Below are 23,371 nucleotides of genomic sequence, written 5' to 3'. Positions count from 1 at the left end.
CCTGGGACCCCTATACCGTGAATGTTAGCACAGTTGATGTTGTCCCAGAGGTCCCTTGATCTTTAAAATTCTTTTTTCTTTTTGCTGTTCAGCTTGGATGACTTCCATTACCATTATCTTCTAGTTTGGATGATAGCCATATGAAGTTGTACACTTAACCTTGATGGTAATGTCTAAAAGGGCTGTGTGCTCAGTTTCTCAAAGTAATAGAATACTCTTTTCAAAGAACAACTGGCAGCACTTTAAGGGACACTAGTGACCCACAGAGCTGAGTTGAGCATTGATGCAGTAGCATATTGGGCCATGCATATGGTTGGGACTCTAAGGGAGAGGGTCCAGAATGACAAGACCAGGCGGTTCTGGCTACCACAAACAGAGGTGAGATTTTGAAGATGACAGAGGTAGCTCAGAATCACTGGATGAAAACCAAGAGAGTGTGGTCTCAGAGGCCGAGTAGTCAGTAGGAGGGCAAAAAAGAACACACATTGTCTTTAGCAATATGGTTGTCATTGGTGATTCTGGTGAGACCCATTTCAGGGGGTTGGTGGGGGCAGCTGACTGCTACAATGTAATGACAAGGACTCAGTGAATCATCCCCTTGAATTTTAGATATTGAAATTGCCCCAAATGATGGTAAGACAGAGTGTTAAAATGTTCAGCTACTCTTAGAGACATGGCCAGAAGTTTGGTAGATAATGACCATAAGAAGTAAGATTTGGGGGCGCCTGAGTGGCTCAGTTGGTTAAGCATCCAACTTTGGCTCAGATCATGATCTCACGGTTTGTGAGTTTGAGCCCCGCGTCGGGCTCTATGCTGACAGCTCCGAGCCTGAAGCCTGCTTCAGATTCTGTGTCTCCCTCTCTCTCTGTCCCTCCCCTGCTCCCTCTCTGTCTCTCTCTCAAAAACAAACATGAAAAAAAAAAAAAAAAGAAGTGAGATTCGGGTGCATAGATGGGAAAAACATTAGGATTTTCTGTGTGTGTGTAAGTTTCCAGTCGTCCATACTTTCCTGAGTCACTGGGATGACTCTTCGTGGGTCTTAAATAGAATGAATGGGCAGCCTCCCAAGGATATTCAGAGGCATCAGGTACATTTCTAGTATGAGATCTTTTGCAGTGTCCATGCCTGAAAGGGAAAAAGTAAATCTGAAAAAGTAAATGTCATTCTTAGGATCTTTTCTTTAAACCTGTGGGATATGAGCTTCACTTGAAGGATTAAACTTTATCCCCAAAAAAGGAAAGATAAAGGAGTCACATAGGAGGTCAGTGGTATACTTTCTTACCATGTTTTGGAAGTCTGCATGCTGCTTATTGTGGATAGAAAACATTTTAGGGACTGACTGCACATGCAGAAATGTAGTAAATTTTAAAGTTTATTTTCTCTCCTCACAACAGCAAGTGATATATATATATATATTTTTTTTTTGGTTTCTACCCTGGCCATGCTATAACCACAGATCTGACATATAATTAGGTGACTGTAAAATTTGATTAGGCAAACCCTTTGAGAGTGAAAAGGAAACTTTAATAACGCTGCTAGGACAACAGGCATACAGTGGGACTGTTCTTGACACATGGGGACAAATGATCATCCTACATATGATGACACTGGTCTTAGCAAATGAAACTGGGCCAGTAACAAAGAAGACTCTTCCTTCTTAGTTACAAATTGATCTCTCTGGGCCTCTCAGACCCCTTTTTCTTCAGGCAACATGGTGGTTTGGAACCAGCTTTGGGTCAGACTGGCATGGGTACAAACCCCTGCATTGTTGCTTCCTGCCTTCCTGATCTTGCGTAAGTCACTTAACCTCTCTGGGCCTTAGTTTCTGTATCTCCTCTTATGCACATCACATGATCATGTGCTTAGAATGTCCAGCCATGTAAAAATTTATTAAAATTCTTAGTGCCTTTGTCTTCTCTTCCTTACCCACAACATTTTTCAAGAGCTAAAGGAATAGTAGCTTTGCTTATTATATACAGGTGATTGGTCCTTGCAGGGAAAGTACATGTATAGTTTTAAGTGGGACATTTTTTTAAAGTTTATTTATTTATTTTGAGAGAGAGAGAGAGCGAGCTCACAAGTGGGGGTGGGACAGAGAGCAAGGGAGAGAGAGAGAATCCCAAGCAGGCTCCACACTGTCAGTGTGGAGCTAGATGCGGGGCTTGAACCCATGAACCATAAGATCGTGACCTGAGCCGAAATCAAGAGTCTGATGCTTAGGGGCACCTGGGTGGCTCAGTTGGTTAAGTGTCTGACTTCAGCTCAGGTCATGATCTCACGGCTGGTGGCTTCGAGCCCCGCATCAGGTTCTGTGCTGAGAGCTCAAGAGCCTGGAGCCTGCTTCGGAACCTGTATCTCCCTCTCTCTCTCTGCCCCTTTCCCGCTTGCACTCTGTCTCTCCATCTCTTAAAAATAAACATTTCAAAAGAATTAAAAAAAAAGTCTGATGCTTAACTGACTATGCCACCCAGGCACCCCTTAAATGGGATACTGTTGGCAGACTTAGACTAAGAGCAACACAACATTGGAGCAGGAAAGGTCCATTTTGCAGATTAAAACTCCAAGACCTACAGAACTGAAGTGACATGCCTAAGGACACACAGAGTTCTGGCTCAGCTGGGAAGTGAATCCAGGTTCCCAGAGTTCCAGGCCATTGTTCTTCCTATCTGTCCTACTTCCCAGAAGTGGAGTGATGACCTATTCCCTTCCTGTCCCCCACTCTTCCTTCACCCTTCTTGTCCCTGCCCTCAATTTAAGACTACAGTACAACTCCCAGAGCCGGTATGGCTATGTTGATCAACATAAGTAGCTTAATTAGAAGCCTCAAAAAGGATGATGGTTCTGGTTATTAGGCATCAAATACGCAACCTCTGTAGGGACCTGTTCATTTTGTGTGTGCATAAGCAGTGGCTGTCATCCCTTTCACATCCAGTGTTCTCATTTGAGAACAAAGATTTTATAATGCTCTATGATCCTGAGATGAAACTCTGAAAAAACACAGTCTACTTACACATAGCTTTAAAAGTCAAATTAATGCTTTAATTGTAATGTTAGGAGAAATTAGAAGAAAGTAATTTATGGGGTGCTCGGTCAAGCATCTGACTCTTGATTTTGGCTCAGGTCACGATCTCACAGTTCATGACCTTGAGCCCTGCATTGGGCTCCAAGCTGTCAGCTTGGATTCTCTCTCTCCCTCACTGTCTGCCACTCCCCACACTCCCATGGGTATGCTCTTTCTCTTGCTCTCTCTCTCTCTCTCTAAATAAATAAACTTAAAAAAAAAGAAAGTAATTCATAATAAAACAGTAAGTAATTCCAAAGGTTTTTCTTAAGTATGACTCAGTGGGAGGCAGAATGGAATGGGATGCTGGTACCTATGTGAATGCAATGGCGGGACATGGGCACCAAGGGCACCACTCACAGATGTGTGAACATATGCTACTACGTAGGCGTCTTGGACACCTTAGATATTCAGGATGGAAGTGATAGGATATTCTGAACAGATCAGAAACTCGTCAAAAAAAAATTCCTTCAGTTTACCCAGTGGATGTATGCATGAAAAATTCAAAAAAAAAAAATACACTTATCATACCCAAATGCCTTAAGTTTAACACAGAGACAAGTTATAGTTTCAGATCATTCTGGTAAGTTTTTGCCGAGATGGGTAATATTTGATAGGACATCTGAAAGGCATATGGGATGCAAAATTATTAACTCATTTTGTGGGACCATCCTGCACATCCTCGACCCTCACCCGTTAGATAACGCTGGCCCCTCTCACCATTGTGACTCCTAAAAATAGCCTCTCTGATTTTCTAAATACCCTCCTCCCTGACAAATGGCAGTACCACTTTGTGTTTATCTTTACTCTGTGTGGTTTCAGGGGCATTCTGTAGTTGGGAATCAGCACAGGGTGACTTGGAGTGCCTCACAGGGAACCAGAATGGTGGTTCCCAATGGTGCCATTTTTTCCCCAAAGCTTCCAACACCAAGAAAGGTGTGTTGCTCACAAGGTGAATGTCATGAGGCCAATGGCAGGGGTGGAGAAAGGAAAAGGCTGTAGGAGTTATCTCCTGCAAAGTGAGCCAGTTTGGTTTCAGCCAATGACAGCAACAGCATTGGCAGATTCTAATAGAAAAGTTACTGCCAAGTGGGTTTAAAGTTTCCCCAAGTAATCCAAATTCCAGCGTCTTTGCTAATGAAGTTAGTGCAGATAAATGCAAATGATAGGGGATCTGTTATATTATGATATCACCATATTGCCCCTAAAGGGAATTCTCATTTTTCTTTTCTACATACTTTTGAGCCTTTTCGCAAACTCGTGAGATAGTTGGGGATTACTATTAGCTTCATTTTAAGAGGCTTAATCTGTTGACCACTGATACTGCATTGCTTCATCACAAAGATCATCACACACAGGCAAACCAGATACAGATCATTAGTCAGTCCCTTTAGCTCTTTTGTATGCACATATGCTGCTGGTAATCTCTGCTGTATTATTTGGATTCGGTCGTATGCTCAGTTAATGGAGGGGCTGATTTCTGAATGTCAATGTGTGCAATACTTATTCCATTTTTATCTGCCACTAATTTTTCTGTGTATGTAAAAGGTCTATTTTCCCTTTAGCAGTGAGAGGAATAACATTTTCAGTAACAGCATCTGTTAGAATCCTGCTGAGTAGGTTGTTTTGTGGTGAGTGGCTTATCTTTAGGGAGTGCCATCACATTGGGATTGTGTTAACGGTGTTATATGGAATAGGCAGTGTGCAACCTGCTTGACTATACATGGCAGGCACATTGCCTGTTTATCATCAGTGGCCGGTCTTTTCCATCAGTGTCTTTTGATTCTTGCTATTTCACTTAATAGAGTATTTCTTCAAATTGAATAACAATAATGGCATTAAAACATATTATTGTACTAATATATAATAGTTAATATTTATCGCACGTTTCCTATGTGTTAGAAACTTTACAGCCATTATCTAATTTTAATTGGGGCAGCATAATTATATAAATTTGAGAGCTATTTCCTTTTCCTCTATTATTGTCATTTCTAAAAATTTCGTCAGCCATTGAGCTTTGTAAATATATTCAGGAAACTTTTCATATTTGGATGAAGTAAAAATAAATTTAATAAAGGAGTGTAGATAAATCTTACTAATTTCCAGTATTTCTGGTATCTTTGGATATTATTTTTTTTAAGTTTATTTATTTTGAGAGAGAGAGCGCAGGATAGGGGCAGAGAGAGAGAACGGGGAAGAGAGAGAATCCCTAGCAGGCTCCGCACTGACAGCACAGAGCCAGACGTGGGACTCAAACTCACAACTGTGAGATCATGACCTGAGCTGAAATTAAGAGTTGGATGCTTAACTGACTGAGCTACCCAGACACCCCTGGTCTCTTTGGATATTCGTTAGAATTCACCAGAAAAGGTGGATAGGAAACTTTAAGCATGTAGCATATAAAGAAAACAAAAAATACAGATAGGCAACTATAATTCTCCTTGTGGTTGACAACAGTGGACTTTTTAGAAAAATAACCTACATGGTGATAAAATGATATTGCTGAATGATAAGAGCAAATGTAGCCTAGTGTTCTTGGGTAAGATAGTAACATCCGATTTCTATAGGTTTTCTTTTTTTGCCATAGATAAAACCTTTGCATCCATAATTACATTGAGCCCTCCCTCCAGCCTTATGAGGTAGGTGTTACTCCTGTGTTCTAGGGAAGCAACCTGAGTTCCTAGACTATTAACTTTTAATTGAAGTTACTTAATAACTAAAGTCTCACAGGTAAGTGACAGCACTGGTGTTTAAACCCAGGGTCGCCTAACCTTTGTATGGTCTCCTTACCACTCTACCCTGGCAACCTTAGTTACAGTTCGAGCATAGTAATACAAAACTCCAGACATCTAACAGTAGTGGCTAGAAAAATTATGAAAGAGAATAAAGCACTTATTCCCTTGCCTACTTCCTCCGTTCCAGGAAAATAAGTGAATACTACTGTGATTGAGATCAAAGTAGTAGAACACTTGGGTGACTTTGAAACATCAGCAATTTGGCTGATTTGGTCACAGCAGCAGTTACAGACAGACAGCCTATATGCCGAAAAGGACCCACAGGCACATTTTGTGTGAGCTGTATGGGTGTGTTTTAAAATTGGAATTTTAAAGCTTTCAAATGAAGCTCAATATGGTCAATTTTCCCCAGTCCCCAGCACTCCCTAATGTCCCACACTCATTCACATTGAGTACCTGCCTGGCCTGTGGAGCCACTGGCCTTTGTGACCCTGTATTAGTTACTGTGATTCTGTCTTCCCCAGAAGCTACTGCCTTCACCTTTTGCTTATGCTCTACTTTTCATCCTTGTATCCTGTACTTCTCAAAAGAAAAATAAATGAGGGAAGGGGAGTCAGGAGCGCTGGGAATAGGGACTGAAATTTTACATAATGTGGCTAGAAAAGGCCTCACTGAGAAAGTGAGATTTGTTTAAAGACCTGTGAAGAGCGAGCGAGTGTGAAGCAATCTGGAGGGAAGAGTGCTCCAAGCAGACGGAACGGCAGGTACAAAGGCCCTTTGGTGGGAGCACAACTGGCATAGCTGAGGGACAACAGGGCATCTGTGTGGCTGCAATGGAGTGAACAAAGGAGAGAGCCATAGGGGAACAAGGTCAGAGAGGTTAGGAGGGAAGGACACAGCACACTGAGTAGGGACTGTAAGGACTTGGCTTGTCCTGGCCACGGGAGAGTGTTGAACAGCATGGCATAAACCGCCTTATGCTTTCATGAGGGTCAGTCCAGCCGCTGTATTGATAGGGGCCCTAACATGGGCATGGGCTGAAGCAGGGAGATAAGATGCTGGGGCAGTAATATAGGTGAGAAAGGACATAGCTTGGACCGGGGTGGTAGCAGTGGAGGTAGTGAGAAGTAGTCTGATTCTGGATATGTTTTAAAGGTAGAGACATAGAAGCTGCTGATAGGTACAGTGTGGGTGTACATAGAGGAAAGTCAAGGTTTTGGGTGTGAGCAAACCCACCCAAAGGTGGGAAGGCATGGGGGGGGTGGGGGTGGAAGAATGGCATTAATTTGCCATCAATTAAATACTGCAGTCTGAAGACATGAGATTTCCCTTACCCTTGTGTTATAGGAGAAGGATGTGGAAAGCAGAAGACAGAGGGAGAAGACGTTGTGTGTTAGGAGATGTGAGGAGGAAAAAACATACATGGGAGATGCTGTTAGTACAAAAAGTATGGAAGATCTGTGTGACCACAGGAGCAAAGAAAATAGCCAAAATAACCAGAATGGGAATGGTCTTTCTAGAGCAGTAATATAACCTATATCCAATACATTATTTTCACTACTCTCCTAAAGAGGAAAGTACACGGACCCTCCTTCTGGGGATATGGAATACCAGATATGCAAGGATTTAGCATTCCACAATCCTAATGCTTGTCATGTTCCTCTCCACTGTGAATATTTTCTCCCTTCAGAGAAATACTCTTCATGCAGTATTATATGGTAGTAGGAAGATTATGGCTTGCATTTATTTTTTTTAGTTTTATTGAAGTGAAATTCATGTGACTGACCATCTTATAATTTTTTTAACGTTTATTCATTTTTGAGAAACAGAGACAGAGAGGCATGAGTGGGGGGGAGGGCAGACAGAGAGAGAGGGAGACACAGACTCTGAAGCAGACTCCAGGCTCAGAGCTATCGGCACAAAGCCTGACATGGGGCTCGAACTTATGAACCTTAAGATCATGACCTGAACTGAAATCAGATGCTTAACCGACTGAGCCACCCAGGCACCCCACAACAAACCATTTTAAAGTGAAGAATACAGTAGTGTTTAGTTCCTTCACAATGTTTTACAACTAACACCTCTGTCTAGTTTCAAAATGTTTTCATCACCCCGAAAGGATGAAGCCTATTAAGCAGTCACTTATTCCTCTCTTCCCTCAGCCCCTGAAACTATAAGTGCACTTTATGTATTTATGGACTGACCTATTCTGGATACTTCAGATAAATGGAATCATACATTATGTGACTTTTTGTGTCTGTCGTCTTTCACTTAGCATACATTTTTTTAGTTTCATTCATGTAGCATGTATCCATACTTCATTGCCTTTATGGCTGAATATTCCATTGTATGGATATACCATATTTTTTTTTTTTGAGTTTATTTTGAGAGAGAGAGACAGAAAGAGAGTGTGTGAGCAGGGGAGGGGCAGAGGGAGAGAGAGAGAATCCCAAGCAGGCTCTGCACTGTCAGCACAGAGCCCGACATGAGGCTCGATCCCACGAACCATGAGATTGTGACCTGAGCCAAAATCAAGAGTCAGACATTCAACTGACTGAGCCACCCAGGTGCCCCTAAACACACCATATTTTATCTGTTCAACCACTGATGGGTTGCTTCCACCTTTTGACTACTGGAAGAGTGTTACTGTGAACATTTGTTTACATGTATTGGCTTGAGTAGTTGTTTTCAACTCTTTGGAGTATATACATTGGAGCAGAATTGCTGCATCAGATGGTAGTTCTATGTTTAACTTTTTGAGGACCTGCCAAACTGTTTTCCACAGCAGCTGAACCATTTTTAAACCCCCATTGGTACAAGAGTTCTAATTTCTCTGCATTCTTACCAACACTTGTTATTTTCAGGTTTAAAAAATAGTCACCATCCTAGTGGGTGTAATGTGCTTTTTGTGGTTTTGATTTGCATTTCCCTAATGACTAGCGATGTTAAGCATCTTTTCATGTGCTTGTTGGACCTTGTATGTGGCTTACATGTTTTATGGTATTGTTCATATACATTGCTCAGTGCTATCATAGCAGAGCTATCAGGAAATATCTGAATTTTGAAAGAGACAACCAATAATTCACTTCTGCACATCTTCTCCCCCCCCCCCCCCGTTTTATTGGGATATAATTGAAATACATCACTGTATAATTTTTAATGTTTATGAGAGAGAGAGAGAGAGAGAGAGAGAGAGAGAGAGAGAGAGAGAAGCATGAGTGGTGGAGGGGCAGAGCGAGAGAGGGCACAGAATCTGAAGCAGGCTCCAGGCTCTGAGCTGTCAGCACAGAGCCTGACACGGGGCTCAAACTCATGAGCTGTGAGATCATGACCTTAGCCAAAGTCGGATGCTTAACTGACTGAGCCATCCAGGCACCCCACATCACTGTGTAAGTTTAAAGTGTACAGCATAATGGCTTGACTTACATATGTTGTGAAATGATTCCCACAGCAAGGTTAGTTAGGATACACTGTCTCATACAGATAGGATTTTTAAAAAACAAAAATTCTTGGGGCGCCTGGGTGGCGCAGTCGGTTAAGCGTCCGACTTCAGCCAGGTCACGATCTCGCGGTCCGCGAGTTCGAGCCCCGCGTCAGGCTCCGGGCTGATGGCTCGGAGCCTGGAGCCTGTTTCCGATTCTGTGTCTCCCTCTCACTCTGCCCCTCCCCCGTTCATGCTCTGTCTCTCTCTGTCCCAAAAATAAATAAAAACATTGAAAAAGAAAAAAAAAAAAAAAAAAAAAAAAATTTAAAAAAACAAAAATTCTTTGCAATGAGAACTCTCAGCATCTGTTATCTTAATAATTTTCATGTGTATAATATGGCAGTGTTCCTATAGTCTTCATGTTTTACATTATATTCTTAGCACTTACTTTATTCTATAACTGGAAGTTTGGACCTTTTAATCCCCTTCCTCCAATTCCCCCCACAATTCTGAACCCCTACCTCTGGTAGCCACAAATCTGATTTATTTTTCTGTGTTTTCTTAAATTCAGTTCCTAAGACTATACATGACCATTGTTTCATGTGCCTGTTGGCCATTTGTATATCTTCTTGGAATAATGTTTATTCAGAGACTTTGTCTATTTTTAATTGGATTATTTGTTTTTTGGTTTTTTTTTTTTTTTTTGCCATTTAGTTGTAGTTCTTTATATATTTACATACTAACTCCTTATCAGATAGATGGTTTGCAAATATTTTTCTTCCCATTTTGTAGGTTGTCTTTTCAGTTTGTTGATTCTTTTGTTGGGAAGAACTTTTTAGTTTGACATAGTCCTACTTATTTATTTTGTTGCTTGTAACTTAGGTGTCGTATCTAGAAAATCATTGCCAAGACCCATGTCAAAGAGCTTGTTTCCTGTGTTTTCTTCAAGGAGTTTTGTGGTTTCATGTTTTTTGTCTGTCTTTAATGCATTTTGAGTTAATTTTTGTGAGTGGAGTAAGAACAACAGTCTAGCTTCTTTCTTCTAAATGTGAATATCCAGTTTTCCCAGCACCATTTTATTGATGAGACTGTCTTTTCTCCATTGAGTATTCTTAGCTCCCTTGTTGAATACTATTTGGCCAGGTATGCTTGAGTTTATTTCTTGGCTGTCAATTGTGTTCCATGATTTTTTTTGTCTGTTTTTATGCCAGTACCATTCTGTTTTGATTACTATACGTTACTGAAATCAGGAAGTGTGTTACCTCTTGCTTTATTCTTCTTTCTCAGGACTGTTGTGGCCATTCAAGGTCTTTTGTAGTTCCATATAAATTTTAGGATTGTTTTCTCTACTTCTATAAAAAATGCCATCAGAATCTTGACAGGTATTACACTGAATCTGTAGATAGATTTTGGTAGCGTTGACATTTTAACAATATTAATTCTTATCCATAAATATGGGATATCTTTCTATTTGTGTCTTCTCAATTTCTTTCATCAGTGTCTTGTAGTTTTCAGGGTAGAGATCTTTCACCTTTTTGGTTAAGTTTATTCCTAAGTATTTTATTGTTTTTGATGCTATTGTAAATGGGATTGTTTTATTTCTTTGTCAGATAATTCATTGTTAGTGTTTAGAGATACTACTGTTTTTTTGTGTGTTAATTATATATCCTGCAACTTTACTGAATTTGTTGATTGGCTCTAAAAGTTTTCTAGTTGAGTCTTTAGGATTTTCTATTTATAAAATCATGTTATCAATTAATAGAGACAGGTTTTATTTCTTCCAACTCTGATGCCTTTTGTTTACCTTTCTTGACGACTGCTCTGGCAAGGATTTCCAGTACTACGTTGAATAGGAGTGGTGAGAATGGCACCTTTGTCTCGTTCCTGATCTTAGAGGAAAAGCATTCGGCCTTTCACCGTTGAGTATGATGTCAGCTGTGGGCTTATCGTATGTGATCTTTTTATTATGTTGAGGTACACCCCTCAGTACCTGATTTGCTGAGTTTTTATCATAAATGGATGTTGAATTTTGTCAAATGCTTTTCTGTGTCTATTGAAATAAGATGTCTTCTTTCATTCTGGTAATGTAATGTATCACACTGATTGCAGGTTGAAACTTCCCAGGTATAAATCCCCCTTGATTGTGGTAAATGATCCTTTCAATGAGTTGCTAAATTCAGTTTGCTATTATTTTACTAAGAATTTTTGCATCTATATTCGTTAGGGATGCTGGTCTGTAGTTTTCTGGTAGTGTTCTTTTCTGGCTTTGGTGTCAGGGTAATGCCAACCTTATAAAATTATACATGAAAAAGGAAATGTTATAACTTATACTGTAGATTCTGTCTCATGTAAGAAGGATTAACCCTGCTTTCTTTTTGTTACCATGATATGCTTGAAATATCTTTTCCATCCTTTCACTCTCAGTCTATGTTGTGTCTGTAATACTAAAGTGAGCCTCCTGTAGGAGGCATATTATTGGATCTCGTTGTTTTTATCCAGTCAGCCATTCTGTGTCTTCTGACTGGAGAATTTAATCTGTTTATGTTTAAAGTAGTTATTGCTAATTAAGGGCTTACTATTGCCGTTTTGATAATTGTTCCTTGTTTCTTATCCTCTTTTTTTCTTGTTGTTTTTAATGTTTTGGTGTTTTGTGGTATCAGTAGGCTTTGATTTCTTTATCATGTTCTTTTGTGTAATTCCTACAGATTTTTCCCTTGTGGCTACCATAAAGCTTACATAAACTATCTTAAAGTTATAACACCGTATTTGAAAATAATAACTTTAACAGAATTCCTAAGCTCTACACTTTGACTTCTGATCCCTTTCACATTTTATGGTTACAGTTTACATATTTTTATATTGTGTAATAAGATTTTATTTATGATTTTTATTGTTTTTTACCTTTTACTAAGGGCACATGAATTATGTTCCACCTTTACCATACTACACAATCTAACTTTGACTGTATTTTACCATTACCAGTGAGTTTTACACTCCCTTTTTCATTTTTATGATGTTAATTAGTGTTCTTTTATTTCCACTAAAAGAGGTACCTTTAGCATGTCTTGTAAAGTAGGTCTAGTGGTAAAGAATTTCCTCAGCTTTTGTTTGTTTGGGAAAGTTTTTATTCCTCTTTCATTTCTGAAAGACAGCTTCACTGGGTATAGCATTTTTGTTTGACAGGCTTTTTTCTTTTGATCGCTTGCGTATGTTATCCCATTCTCTTCTGGCCTGAAAGGTGTCTGTTGACAATCTGCCAATAGTCTCATTGGGTTTCTGCTGTATGTAACTTCTCTTTTCTCTTGCTGCTTTTAAAATTCTTTGTCTTTTGGGGTGCCTGGGTGGCTCAGTCGGTTAAGCGTCCGACTTCAGCTCAGGTCATATCTCACGGTCTGTGAGTTTGAGCCCCGCGTCAGGCACTGTGCTGACAGCTCAGAGCTTGGAGCCTACTTCAGATTCTGTGTCTCCCTCTCTCTCTGCCCCTCCCCCTGCTCACGCCCTGTCCCTGTCTATAAAATAAAAACATTAAAAAATTTTTTTAATTCTTTGTCTTTCACATTTGACAAATTATATGACTGGGTGTTGCTCTATTCAGGTTCAACCTCTTTGGGGTCCTATGAGCCTCTTGGGTCTGAATGTGTATTTCTCCCTCAAGGTTTGGGAAGTTTTCTGCCATTGCTGCTTTTTAAAAAAAAATATAGTTGACACACATTACATTAGTCATAGATGGACAACAGTGATTTGACAACTCTATACATTATGCTGTGGTCACTGCAAGTGTAGCTACCATTGACCATGATACAACACTATTACAATACTATTAACTATATTCCCTATGCTGTACCTTTTATCTCTGTGACTTGTTCCTTCTGTAATTAGAAGCTTGTATCTCCCACTCCCCTTCATCCATTTTGCACACCTTGCCCCTGCAGCCATCGACTTGTTCTCTGTATTTACGGGTCTGTTTTGGCTTTTTGGTTTTGTTTTTTATATTCCATATATAAGTGAAACTATATTGTACTTAATGTCCTTGCGATTCACCTTGTTTGGCACTCTGTGCTTCCTGTACCTGGATGTCTGTTTCCCTCCAAAGGTTAGGGAAGTTTTCAGCTACTATTTTTTCAAGTAAGTGTTCTGCCCTTTCTTCTTCTGGGACCCTTATAATGTGAATATTTGTTTGCTTAATTTTGGCCAAGAGATCCCTTTACCTATACTCACTTTTAAAAATTCTTTTTTGGGGGCATCTGGGTGGCCCAGTCAGTTCAGCATCTGACTTCAGCTCAGGTCATGGTCTCACAGTTCATGAGTTCAAGCCCCATGTCGGACTCTGTGTTAACAAACAGCTCAGAGCCTAGAGCCTGCTTCAGATTCTGTATCTCTCTCTCTCTCTCGCTCTCTCCCCCTCCCCTGCTCATGTTCTGCCTCTCTCAAAAATAAAATGTTAAAAAAAAAACAAAATTTTTTTTTCTTTTTGCTGTTCAGGTTAGGTGCTTTCTAATCCTGTGTCTTCCAGGTCACTGATCTGTTCATTCTTCTGTATCCACTAAGTTACTATTGATTTTCTCTTGCATATTTTTTCATTTCTTTGGTTAAGTTTGGAGTTCAACTCTTTTCTCCAGGCCAGCAAGCATCTTTTTAAAAAAATTTTTTTAATGTTTATTTTTGAGAGAGAGAGAGAAACAGAGCATGAGCATGGGAGAGGCACACACAGAATTGGAAGCAGGCTCCAGGCTCCGAGCTGTCAGCACAGAGCCCAACCCAGGGCTCAAACTCGTGAGCCATGAAATCATGACCTGAGCTGAAGTCGGACACTTAATCGACTGAGCCACCCAGGTGCCCCAGTATGTTGATTACTGTAAAATCTTTATCAGATAGATTGTTTATCTTCTTTTCATTTAGTTCTTTTTCTCTGACTTTGTCTTGTTATTCCATTTGGAGCATATTCCTCTGTCTCCTCACTTTACTTTCTGTGTTTATTTCTATGACTTAGGTGGCAAAACTGCCTCTTCTAAATACAAAAGAATGGCCTTGTGTATGGTTGTCTCCTGTGTGTTCCTGATTACTTTGGCTGGCTCAGCTGTGACCAGTATGGACTGGGGTTCGCAGGGCTCTTTGTGCTGAGGGCACCCTGGCAGAACAGCTGAAGCTGAAGTGGGTACAAGCCAGGAGGTCCTGGGGTGCTCACACAGGGTGCACCCTGGTGCCTGGAACTGAGGCAGGTACTAGCTGGGTGTTCCCAGGGTGCGTTGTGCAAGGAGCATTCCTGCTTGGGTGGCTGGACCTGAAGCAGGTGTGAGCTTGCCCTAGCAAGTCATCTGGAGCTGAGGTGTGGGCCCAGGTGTGGGCCTGCAGTGCAGGGTGCTTTGCTCCTGTGATACCTTGGTGAGATGACTGGAGCTATCGTGAGCACTGATTAGGCATGCCTTGGTGTGTGCTGTGCCGGAGCCACTTTGGTTGGACAAATGGAATGGTGTAAATTAGGGTCCCAGGCCTCACGGACCCTGCTCCCATCCGTGCTACCAAGATGGAGGGAAACTGTAAACCATGCTAGTCACCAGCCCCTCTGACCTGGAGAGAGTTCCAGAGCTTGCCTGACATTTGGCAGAGTTCTAGAGCTGGATCCTTTGTATTGTTGTTGCTCTTTAAATTTTTTTTTAATGTTTATTTTTGAGAGAGCGAGCGAGTGAGCACATGAGCAAGTCGGGGAGAGGCAGAGAGAGAGGCAGACAAAGAATCCAAAGTAGGCTCCAGACTCTGAGCTGTCAGCACCCCGACGTGGGGCTCGAATTCACAAACCGGGAGATCATGCCCTCAGCCGAAGTCAGATGCTTAACTGACTGAGCCACCCAGGCGCCCCTGTTGCTTTTTTAAACCACAGCTCTTTTTGTGTGCCCCAGGGCATCCAGGACTGGGCTGGGTGCCTAGGGCTCCCTGAGGTGGCAGCCTGGCTATTCTATCCAGACCCTGCTCCCATCTGCGCTATAGAGATGGCAGGGGAATATAAACCATGACAGTTGCCAGCCCCTCTGATCCAAAGAGAGTTCTAGCAGTTCTGTTGCCATCTGGCAGAGTTCTAGGGCTCGATCTTTCATATTGTAGCTGCTCTTTTAACCACAGCTTGTTTCTGTGCTGCAGTGAATCTGCTCCCAGTCTCAGTATTAGCTCTCCCCTGTGTAGTTGGCATCAGGGGTAGGGGTTTCCTTCATTACAACGTCTCCATCTCTCTTGCCATTCTCTATGTGTTCTAGTGTGTTGTGCAGAAGCTATTCATTCATCCTGCCATCTCTTCAGGAGGAATTGCTCTGTAACTAGCTGTAGATCTGGTATGGAGGTGGAGGAAGTGAGTTCAGGGTCTTCTTGTTGTATCTTAGACCAGAAGCCCAGCCTTTGTTGCTTTAAATATCCTTTCTATCCCTTTTTTTCTCTTTCCCTTCTTGGATTTCCGTAATGCCAGTATTGTTTCTTTTCATTTTATCCCATTAAGGTCTGTAGGCTGATCTCACTTTTTCATTTTTTTTTTTGCTTCACTGACTGGATAATTTGAAATGTCCAATCTTCTGGGTTGCTAATTCTTCCTTCTGCATAGTTGAGTGTGCCTTTGAAGCTCTCTGTTGAATTCTTCAGTTCAGTTACTCCATTCCTCAGCTCTAGGATTATTTTTGAGAAAGAGACAAAGTGTGAGCAGAGGAGGGGCAGAGAGAGAGAGAGGGAGACACAGAGTCTGAAGCAGGCTCCAGGCTCTGAACTGTCAGCACAAAGCCTGACGCAGGGCTCAAACCCACGGTCTGCTGGATCATGACATGAGCCAAAGTCGGATGCTTAACCAACTGAGCCACTCAGACGCCCCTAGGATTCTTTTTGATGGTTTCTGCTTCTTTGTTGAACTTGTCATTTTGTTCATTTTTCATTTTCCTAATTTTGTTTAGTTATCTGTGTGTTCTTGTTCACTAAACCTCTTTAAGAGGATTATTTTGAAATCTTTGACCGTTCCCAGATCTCCATTTCTTTAAGGTTATTAGTGCTATATTAGTTTCCTCTGGGGCAGTCATAGTTGCCTTTTTGTGATTATTGATTCCTTACTTTGGTATCTGCAAGTGGTAAGTGATCTCCTCTCCCAGACTTTGCAGGTTCATTTTGGCAAAGACAGTTTAACAGTTAGCTTGGTTTGGATTTCTGGACAGGTCTACCAGTAACATCTTTGGGCCTGCTATTATGGACTATTTTGGAGCATGGCAAGGGTTTAAGCTCTGAGATCATGGGTGGTTAGGTGTGCTGCCAACTGAGAACAGCTTGATAGGACTGCTGGCTTGGTGCCCGGCCCAAGTGAGGCTGTACGATGGGCACCAGAGTTTCCTAGATTTTCAGGGTAGGCTTACTGGATGGTCAGGACTCGATGCTATACTCAGCAGGGAAGGTAGGGTTATGAATTAGCTTCCCTGCCCTGCTAGGGCAGCAGGATGGGATGCAGGACCTGCATAGTTTGTTCTCTGGGGGCCTGGATTAAGCAAGAGTGTGCACTGGAAAGCCCAGGCAGGTGAGGCCACTAGTTTTGCTCTGCGTTCAAGTGCCACTGGAAGTAGGGCTGTTGAATGGTCTATGCAACATCCGACGTGTGCTGGTTAGGCTCCATGGTCAGGCGGGCTTAAAATTTTCAGCAATGAGTGGGGCTATGAATTAGTTTCCCTGCCCGGACACGGCAGGGGAAGCAGCTCAAAGGCTAGTAAGGCTCTTTGTTGTCCTCACTCAAGCTGACTCATGCTGCAGTTTTTCTGGCCAACAGGGCTCCTTGCTTTGCCCTGAGGGCAGTCAGCCCTGCCCACCTACCCCTTAGCTTGAGCACTGCTGAGTACCGCAGCTTCCAGGGGTTCTCTCCAGCCCTTCCTGTCACATGGGTTTGGGGACTACTCTCCATAGCCATTAGCTGTGACTCAACCCAATGGGCATCCATTTCAACATAGAGAATGTTAAAATGTTAAATGAAGGGAGCAAGGTGCAAATTCGTGCATACATGATCGCAGTTATCTAAATCTCGAAACCACTAACTCGTACCTAGAATATGTAAAAATAGACTATCATTGAACAGTAGATTCTATAATCTGTCATGCAGTGAAGTTTTAGATAGTGTTGACTTCTAAAAGACACCGCTCAAAATTACAATAGTGGTTTATTGTCATCTTATTCTCGCCGACATGGCCCAAGTTGGAAGTTTGCAGACCATAACTGCACACACAAATATTGCCAGCCATTGGTTATTTGGGGTTTAGCGTGCTCACCTTAAAGTCATTTTTTGTAACAGACCCTGTTAAAATTAGGATTCCACAGAACAATTTCCTGAATTCCATTTTTTTCTCTTTTTTTGGTTGGTTTCCATCTACAGATCTTTGTGGAGGGGGGCAGGGAACCCACAACCTGAAATATAAAATTAAGGGTAAAAAATGTCTCTTTACAGGTGTTCCCTTACCCAAAGAAGACATTTCTGCCCCCTTGATCTCTAGCTCACCAGTGAAGGAAGCCCGGGAGTATGAAAACCCCCCAAGTGAAGAGGAAGATAAAATAAAAGAAGAGCCCTTGACCATCTCTGAACTGGCATACAACCCGAGTGCCAGCCTGCTCCCCACCCCTGTTGATGATGATGAGATTGACATGCTCTTTGACTGTCCATCGAGGCTGGAGTTGGAAAGAGAAGACACAGATTCATTTGAGGAACTGGAAGCAGATGAAAATGCCTTTTTGATGGCTGAAGAAGAAGAGCTGAAGGAGGCTCGCCAAGCTTTGTCGTGGAGCTATGACATTCTGAGTGGCCATATTCGGGTGAACCCACTGGTCAAGAGTTTTTCCAGGCTCCTTGTGGTGGGCCTGGGGCTGCTGCTCTTTGTATTCCCCCTGCTCCTCCTCCTTTTGGAGTCAGGTATTGATCTCTCCTTCTTATGTGAAATCCGCCAGACGCCAGAGTTTGAGCAGTTTCACTATGACTACTACTGTCCTCTAAAGGAGTGGGTGGCTGGCAAAGTAAACCTCATTCTCTACATGCTGGGTTGCTCATAAAGTTCATATCTCATGTGACTAAGGGCTATATTCAATACTAGTGATTTGTTTTTTTGTTTTTTTCAGCAACTGCCTGGTTCCGAATGGTCATGGGGCCATCAACAGGTGTTCGTTACTCATAACTGATTATTAAAAACTTTAAGTTAGCTTTCCATAATTCACTGCAGCTAAGTAAGTTTAAGTCAAATGCAGTTATTTTAGTTCTAGGTCAGGAAGATGGCCTTTAACCAAAAATATGTTTATTTTTTAGTATACTACAGACATACTCTTTATCTATTGTATCATAATACAGAATACATTGCGCTGAATTAGATTTCCCCCTTTTTTAATAGTTAGCACCATTATAAGGTTCAGAATCAGAACTTTAGTAAAAACCCAAGAGAAAGTTTTTGAATATAATCCTTAGTGAAAACAATGTCCTCTAACCGATGCCTATACAACTAAATTTATGCTGGCTTTTGTTTTCTGTTTTTTTAAAACTATTTTTATGTGTTCAAAACATTTGGTAAATTTTTAGCAAAAAAAAAAAAAAAAAGAAGCCTCCTGGAGTTATTTAAGTGTACAGATTGTAAGACTAATGCACAAAGGGTATGTCGGGAATTTTTTAATGTTTTGGCACTGGTTTGTTTTTTAAAATATTTTTGGCTGAACAATTACATAATTTGTTACCTTCAGAGGAGATAGAAAATAGGTAGAAAGACACTGTAGTAAGTAAGCTCTTAAAATGGATGATGGAACTAGAGGATGTAGAAACTAAGAACACTCAAGCAGATACTGGGTAGTCTGTTTTTCAAAGTATTTGGACAAGAGGACTTTCATTTGCATTCTGTCTATAATATTTTGGTTGGGGAAGCAGAACGTTTTTAAAAGAAAGTGAAACTAAAGGAAAAAAGTTAAAAGTTATGGTAGTTAATTGCACATGATCGTACATTAACCAAGAGTGGAAGCAGATGGGGATGGGCAAGTGGCAAAACAGGAGTTCTGGTGAGGCTGGTACGCAAGTGGTGGCAGGCAAACCAGCTTTTCTGAAAGCGGTGTTGATGCATGGTACTGGATGATATAATGTGTACTTACTGTTGAGTCGACACGAATATGTTTAGCGGATCTAAATAAAAGTGGAGAAACTTTAAGGCATAGTTTTTGGTCCCTCATGCCATTCATTTTGATTCTGTGGAAGAAATTTCAAAAGAAGTGTGTGTGTGAGAAGGATGGGGGAGGATATGAAAAGAATGGATTTTGACTTATTGATCATGCTGATGATCTTTATTTGTGTTGGCCATTATATTCCTTTCCCAGTTTTCTTAAGATCTTAACTCATTCATAATTGGGGCTCCCATTAAGAAAGTAGAATGGATTCATTAGGTGATCCACCATTTCAGCCTGGGTGAAATAGTAAAATGACTCCCTAGCCAGATAGCAGAGGGGACAAATGTTCTAGTACCTTCCTTCATACCATTAAATCCACAACAGAAAGACAAGTACTCTGCATGGGGAGGCAACAGATCCTACCAATACTGTGGTATAACTGAGAAAGAAAAGGGTATGGAGTTTAGGGCATTGGGATTTCTCCTTGGATTGAGAATGTTCCAATCCCTTCATTTACAAAGGGATTGGATGCCCATATTCTCTCCTAAACTGTAATAGATGCTTCAACTCTATCATGAGCCTGATTTCCAAATTGGCCATTCCTGTCCTACTCATTCATGGAGCTCTGAGCACTGTATTAGACATTTAAGTTTGAAAATAAGTTTTAAAAAGTCTGCTCATGAAGCCTTCAGTTGAGCAAACTATAATACACATTTGCTATTAAGTTTGTAGGGTGTTTTCTCTCACGTGCTTTCAGTGATTTATTTTGCTTTTTCTTGAAGAATCTTTATTGCCTGAAATTTGATACCAATTCTATTGGTAGCAATAGATTTTCTATAGTTTATTTTGGAAGTTTTCAAAGGTTTTTACTCCCCTTTGTTATGACTTCCAAGTCATACTTTCTGACAAAAGGGTACCCAGTATAGTCTGCACAAAATTAGTCCCCCTTGTCATCATGCTTATCATTTCCTTTGAGGTTCTAACCATAACAAACCTAGCCCTTGCCCTTTTAAAGTAATATTAAATATTTTTTTTAATCATGGAAGCAATATATTATTGCCCATCATGAAACCCTGAACAATACTGACAGGATAAATGCCACACACAATCCAACCATGCAGATTTATATTAGGGAGTAACAAAATTACTTTTAACATTTCCAGCTAACATCTCTTTCAGGCAAAAAACATCATTATTGCATAGAAATGTTTTTTAAGTGAAGGAGTTAACAGAATAGGGTCTGCTGAATTTAAGCACTAGCCACTAAACATAAACTTGGATCCTGAATACCTTTTTGTCAGAATGGCATCAGCCTTTTAGAATATCCACTTAAGTTTTGTTAGGAGACAGTCACCAGCTGCCTGAATCAAATGAGGAGAAAAGTGCTTCCAAAGATGGTGAGTTTATAACATAGTGAGATACAGAATTCAAAGCAAGTGTGTGAGTATAGTATATTCCATATTATTGGTATAGATGTGTTTATATATGAATCTGTATATATGTGTGTGTATTTTTATACACACAACTGACATGCCTTTCATACACAGTTGTGTTTATTTTTCCCCAATTGAGGAGTTTGTAACATATTATTCTTTTTCCCTCTCAGATATCATGGTGGATAAAACCCACAGTCTCAAAGCTTTGAATTTTCCACAGTTCAAACAACTGTGTGTACATTTGTGGTTACACATACACACATATATGGCAAATACATATACACACACAGTCTTGTCTTTAGTGCTAATGCAAGTTGATCATGAAAAAAATGTAGGTAAAGTATCGTGTATTTCTGTCTGTGCTTGGAACATACTGTAAAATGTTATGTATTTGGAATATATTTTGTGGTTTGTCTAATATTTATAAAGACAACTCTGGGAAGAATTCAAAAGTTGATTTCATTGAAATACTAGAGATACTGGGGCCATGTGACCTGTGATTGGAGCCTTATCTTTGTATAGTGAAACCTGCATTTCTATGTCAACATCCAGATTGTTTTATATGTTAATATGGTGGCAGGAATCCCTAATAAAAATACTCTGGGGAAAAATGTTTCTGCAATCATTTAGTTTTATTCAAAGGAAAGTTGTATAAATAGCCTATTGGAAACTACAGAAAGGTGCCATATTTGACCATGAATGAGGTCACCCTTGAATGGTGATAGTATGAAAAAACAAAACAAAACAAAAAGCAAAATTACAAGTAATGGATGGAATCAACCCTTTGCAGAAATCACTCAGGCTAAAACCAGGAATATTGAGTGTACTGAAAATGCACCCAGATAGAAAAGATAGCTATAGTCTAATTAATGGCATTAAGATAACTAGAGAAATAGCAAAGCATGGAAAAAACAGAAGAGAGGGTTCTTCATTACAGATAGGAGGAAGGATTGCAGGATGTTAAAAAATTGGTAGGTAGTCATTTCTGGCAGAAAAGGGTGCTTTCCTGTGCCAGAGAGAGCCACGTCAGATGCAACACTTGCCATGAAACTTCTGTTCATGGGCTCTGGAAGAATCTTATTATTCTATTCTTATCTTCCCTTCCATACAGCATGGCCTAAAAGGCCCTCTGCTTTGGTTTGACACAAAGCTAACACTCCATACCTGATTGCTAAATCAGAAGGTGTTTCTGTTGAAGCAGAAAGGGGCGCTCTATAGGAACACCATAGACGTCAAGCCAAATTGTTCCTCAGCTGTGGTGGCCTCAGTCTGTCATTCTGTTTTACTCAGATATAATGGACATATAAAACTCTATTAGTTTTAGGTGTAGAACATAATGGTTATATATACGTATATGTTGTGAAATGATCACACATGAAGTGTAGTCAAAATCCATCACCTCACAGAATTATTTTTTTTGTGATGAGAACCTTTAAGATATACTCACTTAGCAACTTTCAGTGCAATATAGTATTGTTAACTAGAGTTCCCGTGTTGTATGCTACGTCTCCAGGACTTATGTATCTTATAAATGGAAGTTTGTACCTTTGACCACTTTCATCCATTTTGCCCACTGAGGGTGGGCAGTGGGGGAAGTCTGTCAAGTTCTTACTCAGCAGTCGTCAGAGGTCAGGCTGTAGAGTACAGGCAAGAAAAGAATTCTGTGGTTATTATTCAGGCACGAGGTGACTTAGGGACCTATGGTCCCAGCTCTAGCTGCCGTAGCTCACAACTTTATTTGGCTTAGTGTCTACAGACTGGAAGGTTCACACAAGGTGACTCTGGGCTACTTATTCCTTGAGAAGTCCAGTCTCCTGACCCAACCTCATCTCTTGGGAGAAACCCTTTTCCTTATTCCTACAGTCTTTGCTTAGCCCAACAGGGAAAAGATCTCTTAACCACATTCCAGCCTGGAAGGAAAGTACTGGGGAGAAGGTTCCACCTGTGGGGTGACCTCGGGATGGTTGTGGTTGATGAATTTGAGACTCTTTGGGCCATCTGTCTCTACTGGGTGGAGATAATGTATTAAAAGTCCCTGCTTACTTGTCCTCCTGCTTCTTCTCTCTCTCTCTCTTTCTCTTGGACCTGCTTTTGGGCTTCCAGTCTACATGCAGTAAACAGACCCAGCAGGACCAGCCCGTGGTGGGCCCAGCCAGGACTCGGCTCTCCACACACCAGCCCGGTCTGTGATGGGGTGGGTAAGTTGGCAAGCCCCGCCCAATGGGCTCAGCTGCCATCACTTCAGAGAGGACAAAAGAAGCCTCACTTGGGTCTCAGATCCCAGCTGTGCTCTCCAACCTATTAATAAAACTGATTTTAATCCTCTCTTGGCCATCGTGTCTATTGTCTACTGGGAACTGGGGTGGTGGCTGGGGGCGAGAGTCATACTAAGCACACTCCAGAATATTGAGGATCTCTGCAACCCGCAGCAGGGGAAGAAAGACAGGGCTGCTTCTGGCTGGACCTCAGGCATCAGGGGATGTCGGCCACTGACACTGGCCCTGCAAGTGAGTGAGGGGGCTTGAGACTTAGTAAAGAACAAAAGGTTAGTTGGAACCAAGCATCCCTATTCTTTACCTGTAGC

The 23,371-nt window shown here is 41.1% G+C and overlaps 1 protein-coding gene across 2 annotated transcripts in view; it reads left to right on the top strand.

The window, feature by feature from the left end:
* FRMD3 (FERM domain containing 3) overlaps positions 1-23,151 on the top strand; it is a 307,700-nt gene extending 284,549 nt beyond the window's left edge. The window contains exons 14-15 of one of the 2 annotated variants that reach the window (XM_030294382.1): positions 17,670-18,128; positions 22,891-23,151. In XM_030294382.1, coding sequence (XP_030150242.1) covers positions 17,670-18,128; positions 22,891-22,904 — 473 coding nt within the window. In that variant the 3' untranslated portion in view covers positions 22,905-23,151. Of the gene's footprint in view, positions 1-17,669; positions 21,399-22,890 lie in introns of those variants that run through there. The other variant, XM_030294381.1, reaches the window with a different exon arrangement.
* The last annotated feature ends 220 nt before the right edge of the window (positions 23,152-23,371 follow it).

Source organism: Lynx canadensis, chromosome D4 (genome assembly GCF_007474595.2).
Source record: "Lynx canadensis isolate LIC74 chromosome D4, mLynCan4.pri.v2, whole genome shotgun sequence".
In the NCBI taxonomy this organism is placed as follows: domain Eukaryota; kingdom Metazoa; phylum Chordata; class Mammalia; order Carnivora; family Felidae; genus Lynx; species Lynx canadensis.
Note: the sequence above shows the minus strand (reverse complement) of the source record. Positions and strands in the feature narration are given on the sequence as shown.